Source organism: Falco peregrinus, chromosome 8 (assembly GCF_023634155.1).
Source record: "Falco peregrinus isolate bFalPer1 chromosome 8, bFalPer1.pri, whole genome shotgun sequence".
Taxonomy (NCBI): Eukaryota; Metazoa; Chordata; class Aves; order Falconiformes; family Falconidae; genus Falco; species Falco peregrinus.
The window spans coordinates 831,529-848,332 of NC_073728.1; the positions used below are offsets into that span (position 1 = coordinate 831,529).

The 16,804-nt window shown below is 40.6% G+C and overlaps 2 protein-coding genes across 11 annotated transcripts in view; one reads left to right on the forward strand and one right to left on the reverse strand.

Annotated features, from left to right (window-relative positions):
• Positions 1–4,929: 4,929 nt before the first annotated feature.
• NDUFB3 (NADH:ubiquinone oxidoreductase subunit B3) lies at positions 4,930–9,599 on the reverse strand. Of its 2 annotated transcripts, none has more exons than XM_055811532.1 (3): positions 9,339–9,599; positions 7,805–7,940; positions 4,930–5,186 (listed from the first exon to the last, which is right to left on the reverse strand). In XM_055811532.1, the coding sequence occupies exons 2-3, from the start codon at positions 7,936–7,938 to the stop codon at positions 5,030–5,032; spliced, it is 291 nt and encodes a 96-aa protein (XP_055667507.1). In that variant the 5' UTR covers positions 7,939–7,940; positions 9,339–9,599; the 3' UTR covers positions 4,930–5,029. The 2 variants fall into 2 exon arrangements, with proteins under 2 accessions (XP_055667507.1, XP_005230993.1); XM_005230936.4 differs by lacking the exon at positions 9,339–9,599 and adding an exon at positions 8,995–9,172.
• An 88-nt stretch (positions 9,600–9,687) lies between these two features.
• HYCC2 (hyccin PI4KA lipid kinase complex subunit 2) overlaps positions 9,688–16,804 on the forward strand; it is a 73,654-nt gene continuing 66,537 nt past the window's right edge. For 3 of the 9 annotated variants that reach the window (XR_008748312.1, XM_055811497.1, XM_055811500.1), the window contains exon 1: positions 9,739–10,301. The gene's annotated coding sequence lies outside the window, so the exon portion shown is untranslated. The other 6 variants (XM_055811492.1, XM_055811494.1, XM_055811495.1 and 3 more) reach the window with 6 other exon arrangements.

The window sequence follows — 16,804 nt, forward strand, 5'->3', positions numbered from 1 at the left end:
AATAGAGATTTTAAGGAGATGGTATGGCTGCAGGCTTATGAAAGAATGGGGTTTTTTTTTTTCGAAAATGATTCTATGAATGATCTACCAATTTAACACTGTCATTACTTAAGCTTCCAAAATACTCTTTTGTTTACTTACTCCACTTTTCCGTAATTTATCTAATTTTTATATTCTTATTAAAGAGTTTTCACATTTGTATGGTTGCATTAATGAGTTGTATGCAAGTTTTTTTCATTCCCCCCCCCTTTTTGAAGTTAAAATACTACTTTGTCTTCATTGATACGTTGTCATGTAAACTGGAACTGTAAATCAGTGTAAATATAGCACATAGGGCATAACACTTAAGATCAGATACGACTGAAAAGAGCTGGTCCTATATATTTCAATTTAGCAGGCTTTGGGTATAAATCTCCAGCTTGGACATACTTCTTTTCATTTGTTTTCATAACAGGTTTGATCTATTTAATTTTGTAGAGTTATGTAAAACAAAAAAAATCTTTTAAGGATTTATGCCTCCTAAAATACTATGAACTTGTATTTATGCTGTATGTTTCAAAATCAGACTTGGTATGGTCTGTGTGAGTGCATTCTATCTGTATATATAAATGGTGTCACGAGTTTAATTAGTTACATCTTGGTGTTGCTTTTATTATTATTATTTTTTAAATGGCTAAGTCACTAAGGGAAGAGACCATTTTTGAGAGTTTTTCTCCTCCAGTGGAACAATGGTAAAATGATTATTTGACTTCAGATTTCCAGATTCCTATTGGCCTGCAGCTGGGAGTAGAGAACATACAGAGCATCTGTGAAATTAGTGCCCTGTCATACATGTAAAACAGTTTGAATCAGTCCCTGAGTGTTTTGATACCCATGATGAAATCAAGAAACTCAATTGGAAGACAAACAGGGGTCCTATGCACGCTCCTTGTAAAACCCCTTGAAGCAAACATTCTTAACTTCAGTTAGCTGCATGTAAAAAATGCATTGATGTAAAAAGCCTATCTAATAAACGCTGATCTGGCAAAGACCTAATTGCAGGATAGAAGCTCCTAGTTTGAGAGCTCAAAAAAGAGGCTTTTTGTCAGAAGGTTTTCAGGAGAGATTTCAAGGCAAGCTAAAAACACAAACTCACAGTTATAATCTGCTATTTAAACTGGAACTGCCTCACATCATGAGAACAGCTATTCCATTATGGATACGTGGGACCTTAAAGATAAGAAACTTACAAGAGAATAGTATCACAATAGCCTGGAAAGATACGGTGTACTGATCCCAGAACGGAGTTTGCACCGAAGTAAAGGTCAATCGGTGGGCGCAGTGAAGAATACTACAAGTCTTCATCTGAAGACCCTGACTACTGCCCAAATACCACCAGGGAATACAACTGTGACTGCGCATGCGGACCATACATTTGCATATGTTAATGATCTCAGGAAATCTCATATATATGTAAATGAGTTCTCAGAAATCTTGTGAATATGTATATCCTTATGGTATATAGTCTTTAGAAGTTTGCCAGATTGTGGGAGCACTTAGAGTGGAAAATCCCCAGTGCGACCCCAGCGCTGCTAATAAACAATACCTGCTTAACAGTATCATCAAAGTGATGTTGAGTCACATTTTTGTTTCAGTATTGGCAAAACCAACAGATAAATCACAAGTATCTTTCCAGGTGAACAGATCTTTGACTGCTGGTGGAGATGGGATTTCCACCTGGATTTCAGAAAATGGAGCATCATCAGTTCTGTTTTTCAGAGCTTAAGATACACAGAGCACTGTGGTGTTACAGTCACGTGTGTTCCTCACCTGCCAGTGCCGCTGCTGTTTGTGACCCTGTTGTTTGCACTGTAAAATAGCTGTGCTGGTAGAAAGGGTGTTTTAACATAGGGACAGCCATTGCTATGGTTATGGTGAAGTCAGATTTGGTACTTTATTTTAATACACAGGAAATACTCCACCCCCAGGCAGGATTAGTATTAGACTACCTGTGAAATAAAAATCTTTTTAGTATTGTATATATGATGAGACATTTTTATATTCCACAATATTGGCAAAATATGTTTATCATAAATTAAGGCAGTTGTTTAGGGCAGTGGCTGCCATCTGGCTATTTAGCTATTGAATGATACTACCTTAATTCATAAATTAATGAATTTTGCCTAAACTAGTCCAGTGTAACAGTGAATATGCCCAGTATATTTGCTTATGTAGAATGTTGGTAGGGCTGATGCTTATGATCATCCCTATACAGGGCAGCACTTATGCATTAATTTGATTTTTAAATCTTTAAAGTAGAGCCAGTGTGGAAATTAAATTTAATTGAGATTACTTGCTTGCATGTAACTTCTGGAAACTGGCTGAAAGTAGAAGACACAACATTTTGATTGTCTTAATGTTCTCCATATACAATAAAGTCTTGGTAAACAAAGTGATCTGTTTTTAAAAGTCATTGAGGAATGCAGCAGCCAAACTACCTTTGTATGTATTTTGCATTGGTCTAAATAAGCAACATACCAAGGTTATGTATGCTTAAAATATGAATACAGTAACTTTTAAATCTGTGTTCATCTGCTAGTCCTTGAAAATAAAATAATGTATGAATATCCCTTCAGCTAGTGTTAATTTTCTTAGTAGCTGCTGCAGTGCTGTGTTTTGGGTTTAGTACGAGATTAATGTTGATAACACACTGTTTTAGTTGTTGCCAAGTAGTGCTTACTCTAAGTCAAGGACTCTTCAGCTTCCCATGCTGGGCCAGTGAGGAGATGCACAAGAAGCCGGGATGGAGTGAAGGCAGGACAGAGTAAGGCCAGGACAGCTGACCCGAACTAGCCGAAGGGCTGTTCCATGCCACAGAACATCGTGCTGGGTATATAAACAGGGTTAGGGGGGAGTTGGCTGGGAGGGGCTGATCGCTGGGGGTGAGCAACTGTCTTGTGCATCACTTGGGGTTCTTTCCCTCTGGGTTTTATTCCTCTTTCTCTTCATTACGATTGTTGTTGTTACTATTTTTTTTTATTTGTATCTATTTTATTATTAAACTGTTCTTATCTCAACCCACAAGTTTCACCTTGTTCCTGAGCCTCCTCCCCACTGGGGCAGGAGCAGGCAAAGTGGGCAGCTGCGTGGTACTTTGTTGCTGGCTGGAGTTAAACCACAATGTGTACATACAGAAGAACAAGGAAACAAACTTCCAACAGGAAACTGAATGGGATAGGAACTACTGCTTAAAAGTTTTTGGTGTTTTGGTTTGGTTGGGGTTTTTTTAAGGCTTATGCTTCTGGGACAGCTGCAACAGAGTTGGAGCTGAGGGGTGGGGAGGGAGGAAGGAGCAGCCTGCTGGCACACAAGTACCACACACTAAATTAAAATTACAGAGCAGCTAAAGTAAGAAGCAAGTATCTCAACTGCAGGATTCACCAATCCTGCATGTAATGCTAGCTGTGTTGTTTTTCTGAACAACCATCTAAAATTCAGTTATCCAAGAGGTTTACTCTTGGACCCAGATAGAAAACAGGCAGTGAATGCCAGCCTTTGAATATGTGCATTCTGGGCGGAGGGGCCCAAGGGACAGCACAGAAATGTTTTGTGCAACAGACCTTCTGCAGCAGGCTCTTGATTTTGCTTTTCAGGGAATGATGCAACTGGATAGGGATGCTTGAGAAAGAATTAGGCAAGAAAAGTTTAGGAGAAAAATGCTTGCCCTGTGAACAGTGCCTTGAGCAATGCCATACGGAGATGACAAACTCCATGGAACAGTACAGCTACACTCCCACAACGGATTGTTACTGGCTCTGAAAATAAAGCTGTTATAATCTCACTCCAAAAGGTTGTATATGAATATATATGTATATTATTTTAGATGTATTTTGGTAGGACCTTCAAGTTTTTTGTAAACCTGCAATTTGTGACCTGATTAATATTTAAACTTTCCAGTTTCTTCACTGTGGAAGTACACTTATGTAATTGCCTAGTGGCATTTACAGTTTCTCAATTGTCTAATTTTGTTTTTCTGTTTAGTGTCACAGATATCCTGTTGCTTGCACTGAAAAATGAGACAGCATACCCTCCTTAGCTTATGTCGCTAATGGTATATAAAATTTACAATAGGGTATTAGATCAATTCTAATCACTAGCACTGCAGAGGATGTACACTGCCAACAGGCCCTTTTCTACTATAGTCCTCAATCCAGAAGCTGTTAGATAATTTAAGGAAAAATTAGAAAATCTGAAACAAATTATTAGAAGAGACTATGGGCAAAAAATAAATAAATTGTACGACTACAAATTTACAACTCAGTACACTAGGACAAAGAAAAAAACGATTGTTCTTTCTCTTTTCATGTTACATTCAAGTATATTGGAAGTCATATTAGGATTAGGTAGTTATTGCTGAGTGAAACATTCTACTTTGCTAGTAAATGTGGCAGCAATGTACTTTTTAATTTGTGGATATTATGCAGCAGATTAATTTGGCAGACGCTATGCAACAAAATAATTAAATCTTCAATATGATTATAAACTTTGCTGTTTTCATACACTTTGGACCAGTTTTGGATACTTTTTAAAGCTGTAAGGTAATAGTTCTTTTTATTTAGAGATGCAAGAGTGAATAGTAACAAACCGTACTTTTAAGAATGACAAGTCATTCATTACCACTTACTAGCAAATAATAATTATCAAATGTGTAATTAATACAATTTCTCTTAAAAGCAACACACTTCACACTTTCATTTAATAGAATGTTGGCAGAGCTTGAAAAAGCTGGGCTGACAGGTTCCCCTGTTCTTTTAAGGATGGTACAGTAAAACCAAGAGCCTATGTCTGTCTTGTTTTTTTTCCCCCCCCCCCCCCAGACTGAAGTCAGGTAAATTGCTCTGGCTATGTGTTTTGATCCTTCCACAAAAGTATAATAAAATCAAAGAAACATGTTTTTGCCTGTGATAGACTTTAATATGCATGTAAGTACAGAGTGAGCAGGCTTATCTATGTTTCAGCTTACTAATTAGTAAGTAGTCATATTTGATCTTCAGTGATGGCCTCCATTCTTCTTTGGAGGAAATAGTGTGTATTCGATGCCAAGAGCTATGACAAAAGCTGCAAATCCCCACTTGAGTCCCCTAGTAAAGACTTCTGTTAAGGTGACAGGTTTTGCAAAGCCACCCATGTATCTCCAGGCTTCATTACTAGAAGAAAAACAAAACAAAAAGAATAAAACAAGATCAGCGGAGCCACTGTGATAAACATTAACAGGAATTTCTTGTTTGGGGAGGTGGGGGCAGGGGGAAGATGAAGGTATTTCAGCTAGATATACATTGAGACTGTAACATTTCTATCACTTCAGTATCATTTAAGTAACAGGAGTTGCCACAAGTGAAGTTTGTGATACTAACTCTAACCCTTTGTGTATATAATTTGAGACACAAGTAATACTAGGCAACAACATAACTATAGTAGCAGAATCACCTCCCCTAACCTATGTAATTGTTGTCTTCTGTTCACACTCTGAAACAAAATCAAAACCCGCTACCATATGCACGGGATGGAGTAACTACAAAGGCTAGTCACTGTGCTAGACAGTACCTAGCATAGTTAGATCTTAAAAGGGTAAGTTTTTCCAGCCATAGAAAACTCATCCCACTTTCTGTTTTACAATATGACATGTAACTATATTAGGGTCAGAAAAACCTACTAAAACCAATTAAAAAAAAAAAGCTGAGAGGATTGTGTTTAGCTAAAAATTTACAGAATATTTATATTGTTTTGCCTTACTGCTTTCAACCTATGTTATTAGTGAAATGTTAGCCATTGCTATAACTGACTGTATTTATGTGTAGCACAACCAGTGTAATCTCTACAGGTAGCTACAGTATGTTTCTTCAAAGAATTTAAAGTCCTTAAGAGAAGGAAAAAAAACATTTGCACAGAAATAAGCAATAAATTCAGAATCGTTATTTCAGGAGAAGATTTTTTTTTAAACCAGGAGGGGTGTCAGGTATTTATGTTTATAGATAATCCCCTTCTGCAGGTGGTTTCTGTGACTCACAATGAAGGCATATTGGCACAGAAAAGCATCTTCTAGATGCTAGTATAGGGTGCTAATTGATAAAAGCTTAGGTTTCCAAATACGACATCTCTCACACAACTTGAGCTGTATTGAATATGTACATTAATGTGCATTTGCTACAAAGGTGGAAAGCTGATCCCCTGTTAAAAGGAACTTAACACACCAAAGAGGGAAGCCCTAGAGAGGTTTAGTTTTTCAAGAATTCTAGTGCAAGGTATTAACAATGGAATCTTCTTCCTGGTTACTGAAGCAAATAACTTGATACTTTAATTTCTCCTTTGTTAAGAAAGACTGTCTTGATACTTGTTCTACGGAACTGAAGTATTACCTTACATAAAATTTTGAAAGTTCAGGAGGAATCATCTCATACTTAAAGAGCTTGGTTTTGTTCCTTATTTCAACTGCTCAAATAATTGGCTCAATCCCCTTCTTTCACCAGAAAATTAATTTTTTTCATCTAAGAGGGGCAAAAATTACTAAACAAGCTCTTTTCCAGTTTGCTGTTTTCCAGCACTACCTGAACTTGGAATTGTATGCACTAAAAGGTTAGTTTAAATTTGTGATATTAAACTGTGTCCTTTTTAAAAATGGGAATAAGCCTATTGCTTGCTGTAAACAATTTTGTCTGAAGCAAAGGGGAAAAACAAGAAAAGCTAACACGGCTTGCACTCCACAGAAACAGAAGCAAAATAAATGTGCCACAGGCCTGTAAAGTTTAACAGTAACGATAATCCTAAGGACTCATACGTCAAATGCTTCTTGTCATCATCAAAACTGTTTTACTCCATGCTTACAGCCTTAAAACTGCTTCAAAGGAGGGGAAAAAGTGCTGTGAAACCCAAAGCCACCTAGAGGTTATAGCACGTTAACAACTTTTTAACAGGTTACCTGTTTGCTCTTACATTTTTCTTGTAGTTATTTGAAGTAGAGCCTTTTCTATGAAGGCCTCTGGAACAGTTTCCTCATACAGCTTTTCCCTTACAGAAGAACCAGACTACACAGCACAAATCATTTAGCGTTTTTATTCCCCAAGATTAAAGACTACTTGAGCAAAGTATTACACAACTCACTATGTGGGAGAAATACTTTAAGCCCTGTTTTAACATCTGCCTAAATGATCCAGATTTGCTCTAGCTGAAGAAAGAGGTGGTGTTCTTCATTGTTGAGTGGGACAACTGAAGAGGTAAAAATCTGATCTTCCATTATGTCATTCACCTTATCTTCCATTATATCATTCACTGCTTAGCAAAATTAAATGCTCTGTTGAATCAAAATCCACATTGTATGCTAGTACATTTCTTCTTTTCAAGTAAAGGCCTCCTGTTGTATATGAGGAATGCTATTCCTACTCTCAAAGTCAATGTAAGTTCCAGCAACTTCAGCAAGATCTGAGCACACAATCTCTTCCCTGAGAAGGGATAGGCTTACTTATGTGTCAATTTGTAATATTACTTATGTGTTTTGGTGGATGAGGTATTGGTCATTCATGCTGAAACAGATCTGGCACAAACATCACAAAGTGCAAGAGTGCCTTACAAAATGCGAAGACTGGTCAAGGCAATGCAAGGCATGACCTCCATGCAAAAAAGTAAACAAAGACTTAACTGAAAATCTGTCTAGTATATTCCAGATGCATTTTCACTAGTTTCATTGAAGAAAGAATAATCTGCAATGACAAGGCCTGGTTGATGCTACAAGATGAGATATCCAGACTGTTTCTGAGGCTCTTGGACTTACCGAGCCCACGGATCCCTAAGACCCCGTTTAGCTAGCCTCTCTTGGACTTCCTCTAGTGGAGTACCCTCTATCTTCCATTGCCTGTAGTCAGGGAGTTCCATTTTGCCATGGCCATGTTCATTTCCATGCCCCATACCTACAGGAAAAGAGTTTTTTTATTTCTTGGACAGTATCAGCTTATTTTCACACACTTGCAGAGAACAATACCCTGTACAGGAAAAACAGGGAGGTTACAAGAGGTATTCCAGAGTACATAACACTTCACATGAAGCATCTTCTCCATTGTACACAGTACAATGCAGAACAAAGAGCTAAGAGACTTTGTGCTGCATTTCAGAAGCTGGTGATTAAGCACAACAGGCAAACCGTGCAGACTTAAGCATTACTGTGTTTTAAGTCACCACCACCATTACATTAAGGAGCAGTTACGTAATTTTTTTGTGCCAGAAAAGCAATTGTTTCCAATGTCTATAAATGCACTTTAACAACATCAGAGCCCGTCAACTTGCAGGCTTTTCAAAGTAGCTCAAAAAGCTCACAGTCCAGTTTTGAAATTTCTGATTTAGGTATGGCAGAACTATGATGACGAAGCTCTGAAGAAAAAAATGAAAAACAAAGACTTAGCTCCACAGCTCCTTTTAAGTTGCCTCCTATTCAGTCAAACATAACTGTAGTGATAAACAGGTACAAGGCAGATGAGTGGACAAGGAGATGCACCTTACTACTCATTTCATGAGGCTGGGAAACATAGGTGTTATTTAGATACACTCTTGAAAGAACTATGAAAATGTTAAGGTTCTTATTAAAAACAGTGATCAAGGCAGGCGGGAAGGCGAGCATTTTCAGTGAGATCAGGAGTGACTGGAAGAAAATCATGATGGCTTTTAATTCTCTATTTTCACAAAGCTGCTGAGACTTTGAGCCAAGTTTTCCCACTTTAACACATATCTGGTAGCAAAGAAGAGATTTAAAGTCCTTAACTTTTAGAAGAATTGACTGGAATGCAATGGTGCAAAGAACACAGCTTTGAAGCCTGTAACTCTGGAAGACCTCAAGCTGCAGAGGCCAGCAAAGAGGATTCTCTTGCAGAAGCAAACCTGAAGAACTCTAATGCGGTCATTACCCAAACCCACACCCCGGTCTACAGCCTTACCATAAAACCCCAAGGCCTCTCTCCTACCAATACTTACCTTCCTACAAGAAAGGCGCTTATGCGCACATGCACACTGGCGCCCGCGGGTCAGGACCAGCGGGCTGCCCTGCAGCACCAGCCGAGAACCCTCCGCCAGCGCGACCGGCAAAAAAAGGGCCGAAAGGGCACTCCGAGGCCGCGGGGAAGGCGGGGCGCGCGCAAGCTCGGCTAACGGCGCGCGGAGAAACGCTCAGCAGCACCCGCCGGAGCGGCGACCATCCCCACCACCCCCTCCCCTCCCGAGCCCAGCCCGCACATAGGCGCTCCCAGGGTGGGCAACGGCGCCGACGAGTCCCAGAGGACGCCCGGCCCCCGCCCCTCCCGCCGACAGACCCACCACACCTGCCCGCTCCGTGACCCTCCTTCAGGACGCAGCGGCCACCCGGAAGCGGAAGTCTCGCTAGGGACCGGCCGCTCCAGGAAGCGTAGCCAGCCACGAGGGTTCCAGGCAGCTTCCGTTCCGGTTGCTCCCGCTGGCTTGCGGAAGGCAGCGCGTGCGCCCCCCAGCCCTCCGCGGCTCACTGCCCTCCTGTCGCCAGGCAAGCAGGTCCCGCACACGGAGCGATACCGCCAGCTCTGGCGGGGAAGCTGGGGACGGTAGGAGGAGGGAGAGGCGGAGGAGAAAGTGGCCAATCAGCGCGGGGCTTGTTGGGGGCGGGAGCGGCCCAATGGGCGGGTGCGTTGTTGAGCTGTGGGGTTGGCAGTGGCTGGAGGTGGCAGCAGAGGAGACAAGGGTGAGGGGGCGGCGGCAATAGCAGTCGGTACCGGAGCCGTTGGGTGGCGGCGGCGGGCGGGGCCTAGGCCGACACCAAGCGCTCCCGCTTTCGCTGGTGGGCTGCTGCCCGCCGGTCGTTGCCGGGTGCGCGAGCAGGGACGGAATCCCGCAGGGTCTGCGTGTGCGGGGGCGCGAGTCGCCGCTACCTCCTCCCGCCCTCGCCGCCGCTGCCGCTCGGCCTCCCCTTCCCCCACACCCCGGCCGGCGGCTCTCCCGGCGCCGCGGAGGGGCGGGCGGGGGCAGCATCCCGTACCTAGCCGTTATGTAATCCCCGGCCCCGCGCGGCCCCGGCCCTGGCGGCGAGGAGCGGCGGAGCGGCGGCGGGGCCCGGGGCAGTGCCCTCCCGTTGCCTGTCGCGGGGCTCGCCTCCCGCGGGGAAGAAGCCGTGGGGGGAGCCGGAGGTGCTGGCAGGCCCGACGGGCACCGGGAGCAGCTCGCTGGCGTTCAGCGGACACATCGTAAAAGGGCCTCGCTGTTTTTCCGCAGGCGCGGCGGAGGGGCGCCCCGGGACCCTGGAACGGCGCTGCACGGTGAGCGGCAGTTCGGAGTCCTACGGGCAGCCGCGATTTGCGCGAGCCAGGTGCTTGGGGCCGTGGAGTACCTGCCGCGGGGGGGTCGGCGTTTCTCCTGGTGTGGCTGTGTAATTGTGAAGGGTCGATTGCGTTGGTGTCTGGGTAGTTATTTTTTCTGTTCCTCAAGGTTGAGTACGTGGTCCCCTTCACCCGAAAAGAGACTGGTAAAAGTTAACTGCTCAGTGAGTTATGAAGGCTTGAATTCTTAGATCTCTTACAAGAATGAGAAAAAAACACTGGGTTATGGCGTTATGCTGACAGATTTTTAGGACAGGCTGTAGTGCCTTTTTTTATTTTAATACCCTGATGTAAAGCTGCTTCTGGTTTTCAGGGCTTTTTTATAGGGAGCGCATGAGAAGAGTTCCAGGAGGAATGCCATTATCATGTTGCTAACAGTGAAACTGTTCTAAATGGAGTGCCATCTGTTTAATCCAGACTGCCTCTGTCTGGTTTCAGCAGTCAGTGTTTTTCACTGTGAGATAGTCTGCAAGACTCAGAGCAGTGTCTTCTCTGCAGATGCAGTGTCAGGTTGAGGGGAGACACCTTTGTTTCTGTAATGTATGCAGGGTGGAATTGCAGGAGGGCTTCTTTATTTGTGAGGTGCCTAAATCTCTGTCCTATAGAGGATGAAGTTCTGTCAGATAGATACCTGTGAAGTATTTCTTCTTTCTTATTGTGACTGAAAGTTAATGGGTATGCGTTCAGAGTCTGGTGTTGCTGAAGGTTGTTTCTATTTTCCTCAGAAAAAAAAAAAAATTGGGGACCCATGGATGTGTTTGGTACCAGACACCTTGGTTTTGTTTTTTGAAGGACAAATATAAAGTCCTGGGTTTACTTTTTTTGGTTGTTGTTTGTTTTCTTTTCTTTGTGGTGCTTGGAAGCATGCCTTGATTATTTATGCATGAAGCCATACTTTACTGGAATTGCTGAGTCTGTCAACATGAGCATTCAGTTCTGATCACAGAGTATGGACTTTGTGTGACCTACTGCAGTCAAACAGATTTGTAGCAGAAGAGTGCACTTGGCAAGATTTGTTTCCAAATATGCTATTGCTTTCAAGTTTTAGCAAGGTTTTGGGTAGCTGTTTTCCCCCCTGCCAAGTGCGTCAAAACTACCAAGTAGGAAAAACTGTGTGCAGTTGATAGACTCACTCTACCGTGAGGCTGCTTAATGTTTTGCTTCCTAAATTTCCTTGTCTTTCAGCATGGACCATACTCTTTCTTTTAAAAACAAGACTGCAGATATGAGGGATGTGATGTTTTGGGAATATAGGAAGCTTTTTGAAGCTGTATCTTCACCAAATAAGTGAGTCTGCATAATTTCGAGGGGGCTTACAGTCTTGCTGCAACCTGTTTTTTGAGATGGAAACTTCACCATAATGACAGTGTCAGTCTGAAGAAATGAATAGTATGCAGAAAGAACAAACGTAAAGAAAATTAATTTTGTATCTTGTGTAAAAAATGTGGTATGCCCTTTAGGAAGGGAAGGTCATTGTGGCTCCATGTACAAATAATAAGTACTTTTTGTGGTTTATTCAATTGCTGCGTTTGGTTGGGGGTTTTTTTGTACTATTAATAGTGGTGATAATTACTGAAAAGATTAAGTGTTCAAGGGTACAGTTATGTTAGTCTGTATCTAGCCATCCTAGTTATGATTTGCTGGGATTCCTGCTTATGTTGCTAGGTTAGAGGAAGGTGGCAGGATTTTCTTGAACAGCTTTGAGAAGCCCATGTTTCCAGAAATTTGTTGATAAGCGTTTTGGATTATCAGATTGTGAGATGCATTATAGGTACTGCTCTTCTGTGCCAGCGTATATAATATCCTTTCTAGTGTTGAACTGTATTTATAGTGGTATGCTCTTCATGATTGTTTTTTGGAGTAGGGAGCTGTGTGACTGACAGTTACGTGAACTATTTTCAGGTTTGAGATTACAGGAAAGGGTTGTGGGGTTGTTTTGGGTTTGGTGTGATTTTGGGGCTGGTTGTTTGCTTGTTTCTTGGCTCAATATCTTAATACATATTTGAAATACTGAAATACTGCATCTTTTTTTTCCAGAAATTGTAGGTTACTTTTCTTCCAGCTTTGTATTAAGTAGCCATTTATAAGTCATTGGAAGCCTTTTGTCATTTAAATAAAAAAGTCAGTCCTGCTTTAATTACAGTAATAATGGGAAAGATCTGTCTTTAGTCCACATTGGTTTCTTTGCATGGTTTTAAAAAAAAGGCTATGAAAGGTGGAGAAGCAGATTATCTTCTCAGGCAGCATTAGGGAGCTAAATATTTTATGGATAGTATATGGATATTTTATTATATGGATATTATATGGATATTATATGGATAGTTTCACCTCTATTTTGTAGAAGTGATGTGCTGGAGCAGTCATCTTAGTTTACTGTTTCTGTTTGGTTTGGGGTTTTGTTTTTTGGGGCAGTGCAAAGACATGTTTTTCACAGGAACAGCCATACTGGGCTAATCTGCAATTCTCTCTTGAAGCCTAAAGCTCTTGGATCCTGGTAGGTGACAGGACCATTGTTTCAAGTCCTGCTTATTTCCCACAGCTAAGCAGTATTTGACAGCAGGTGCTTTATTATTACACTCTCTTCTAGGCAAGCGTATAGGGTTACTCCTTAGGTCAGCTCTCCCAGTCTCTCAGTGGGGATGATGTTTTGGATGGATTTTTATTGCATGGCTATACTTAATTTTTAAAAGCCTTTGAGCCTGTGTATGGTTTTTGCATCTGCCGTGTTTTTTGGCAATAAGCACCATGCTTTATGTGCTGTGTGAATAAATCATGCCTCTGTTCTGTTTTTGAGCCTGTTACCTGCAAACTTCCTGTGATACTCCTTGTTTTCTGTATGAGGAGGGACAGAGTTGTTTGGCTCCTTCCTGAGCAGTTTTACAGGAGTTTAGAATCTCTAAAGACCAGGGTGATGTGTTCACTCAAACACTTGTCTGGACAGAAAACTAATTTTAGCTTCCATTAATTTTCCTTATGCTTGTTCCCTTACATTAAGATATGAACTAGTATCAGGAAGGGAAACTGGAGGCTTCTCCAGCTGACTCCTAGTGAAGGACATCTGTGCCATAGGAATGGTCCTTTAAGAAGTTCTGTGACTCTTCTCACAGGAAATTCATTTGAGCAGAGATAGTCATCAGTAGTACAGTTTGACTTGCTACTTCAGTCAGTTATTTTCATTTCTAAATAGAATAGTTGTGAGAAGTAATTCTTATTTAATGCTGTTTTCCACAGTGTTTCCTTTGCAGTTATTTGCTTGTAGTAGCTAAAATTTCATGCAGAGTTGTTTTCAAGAAAACATTAGTTTCTGGGTTGTGTAAATTGTTCACATGTTTCATGTAGGCTGTAAAACTAAAAAACAGAGATGATGACTTTTAAGAAAGATTTGCAGGTGTCAGGTATTATCCCAATGATCTGTTTCTTCTTGAACCTTTTTTTTGTCATCATCTTTGGCAAAAGTAGACATTTAAGAAAACCTGAATTGCGGGATGGTTGAGGTTGAAAGGGACCTCTGGTGATCTAACCCCTTTGCTCAAAGCAGGGCCAACTAGAGCAGGCACCTTGAGATGTTGTCCAGTTAGATTTTGAGCATATTCAAAGATGGAGACTTTGCAACCTCACTGAGTAATTGTTCTAATGTTCAAACGCCCTTATGCTGAACAAGTTTTTTCTTACGTTTAAATGGAATTTCTTACATTTCACTATGTGTCCAGATGGGTGCAAAGTTTTTTTTAAGAGTAAGAAAGTATTCTGAGTTCATGTTTGTTTAACTAAGTGTAGCTAAACCAGCAAGCTGGTTGAATTTTTCTCTCTGCGCCTTGGCTTGGATAATTCATGGTTCTAATAACAAAACAAATAATACAACTTTTTTTTAAGAAAAAGCTTTAGCCACAGGACAGATGTATAGCGTGACTTGGTCTCCTTTTTTGTATTTTGTACTCGGACTGCAGTTTCTAAACTAGAAATATAAGGTCAAGAGGTAGAGGGGCACTTCTGATGAAATAAAATATAGTTACCTAGTAAAACCCTACTGTAAAACAAAATTCTGTATTGCCAGCAATACCACAGAGAGGAGAACATGTAAGCCTTGATCAGGAGCTTGGTAAAATAGTATAGAGTTTGCAAACTGTTCCAACACATACTGCAGGCTGTCAATCATAGTAAAAGTTTTGTATTGCAAGGGAAACTGCTGTGTGGCCATTAGTCATTCTTGTGTTAGTGTTAGGTTTTTTGTCAAATATAATGAATTTGGGCACAGACTCTTTTATATTCTGCTTTCCGTAGAGCCAAAGAAGATAGAGGTGCTGTGCTACAGATGTTTAATGTGTGACATTTATTTTCATTTATAGTGTTTTAAGAATAATACATTATGTGGTCATGGAACATATAACATATTTGTCTAACAAACTGTGTTGCTACTTTTAAACTATAATCTGCGTCTTTTCATTTAATGCCAGTGTAGCGTAATTTGGATCTCATGTACCCTGATGAAGGACTAGGCTGAACTCCACAGCAACATTACTCTGTCACTGTGAGATACCCTTTTCCTCTGAGATCCTGTGTTTCCCATGCTATGGATTCTATTTGAAAATGTTCATGGGAATAAAAATGACTTATGGTTATCTACTTCAGCAGGTATTTTATTCATAATCACAATTCAGATGATTTGTAAAAGACAGACCTATCATTGTCAAGTGACCTTTTTGGTCTTGATTGTTTTCTGTTCTTCTGCAGACAGTCCAGCTTGCCCCTGCTGCCCGCTGTCTATGTCAGATCTGCCACTTTCACCTCCTAGTGTGGTTCTGTAGAGCAATACGGATTTTATGGTTCAAAATTCTTAACTTCTTTGTGTGAAAATAGAGAGCCAGAGACATTTGGAAGGAGATCCCACTAGGGTAGTGACACAAAATGTCAAGTGAATAATTATTGCAAAGTGGTAACTATTTGTTTATTTTTCTCTCAATACTGAATACCATTACTTTGAAAATGCCAAGTTCCCTGGCTGCATAATACTGTTCAGCACAGGATCTGATGGTGATAGTTGGAGCATTCAAACCTGTTTAAAACACTATTTCAGGAATTCCTGCTTTCTGCATAATCTGCATTATTTTTCTACAGGACAGATTAATTAATGACATCTCATTTTATATTGTATAAATTATACACATGTTAGACTAGCAGTGAATTTTGCAATCCAGAAATAAGTCGTCTGTGTTCTTGTGTGTAATCTCCATAATTTAGCCAATCTTGCTATGTTTTTGTTTTACTTACTGTGATTCTTCAGAAAACTGATCAGGTTAGATCTTCCATATTAGTGTCTGCGTTTGTATATGGTTAATGGATTCTTTAAATAGTTATACGTTACTGTTCCTGTGAATATTTAAGTTAAATGTATGACGTGGACATTTGTGCAGGCTACATGACTGCAGTTTGCTGAATCATGCAGGGCAATGTTGATACTTCTGGGATTTTTTTCCATTTCTATTCTCTATGTTTAGTAGTTTGAGCTTTAAAATGTAATCATATTTAGGGTCTTCCCTCTTCTGTCTTTCCTGGACCCATTTTCGGTGGGGGAATTATTCTACATCTATCTGGAAAGATAGTGAGAAAGTTTAAAAGAATGATCTGATTTTTAACGATTATTTAGCTGAGAAGCTATTGGGTTGAAAGATAATGAGGTGAAATATGTGTAAAATCTGTATGGGTTTTTTTCCTTCATGGCTTCATTTATTTCCTTTTTATTCGCATAGGTTGGTCATTGTTTGAGTTGGAGGTTTTGATATCCCGTTACCACAATTATCTTTCTCCTGCTTTGAACTAATTTTCTGTGGATTGCAACACCTTATCAGCTTGTCTTCTCTTGCAGCCAGAACTTTCTCACTTGAAGGCTTCTTTCTGCATAATTTAGGTAATGGTGTTCTTATCGTTATCTGTTCTTTGTTTCCCAAGGTTGACTCCCTTGATTAGAAGTCTGTTAATTCATCAGTTCTGATGACTGGAGAGGGTGGGTCAGCTTGACCTAAACTTTGTGTATGTACTTGTTTAACGTATAGTTAAACACTAAATCAGAGTTTGGTAATTTGGGAGTTTAGGCAGCAAAGTCAGTGCTAAGATTTATATTCTGCAGAATTCGGGATAAAGTCTGAATTTCCAGGCTTCTGTTATAACCATGTTGCTTTGCTAAAATATGTATGTGTACTTCAAGTAGACAGAACTAATGTGTTTGTAGTTGAACCCAGTCTTGACAGTACAAGTCTGTCTTTGTACAACAGTGATAGTATAAGAGTAAAAGAGGGTGTTAATATTTTTTTCAAGTCTTACATTTTAGTAACAGCAGTGAGATAGATCGTTGGTTAAAGTCCATTTACTGTAGTGAAATTCCACAAGAATGGAGGAGTTTAAGTTATAATAATGTGCCCTTGTACATAGAAATTTAAGGCATGCTG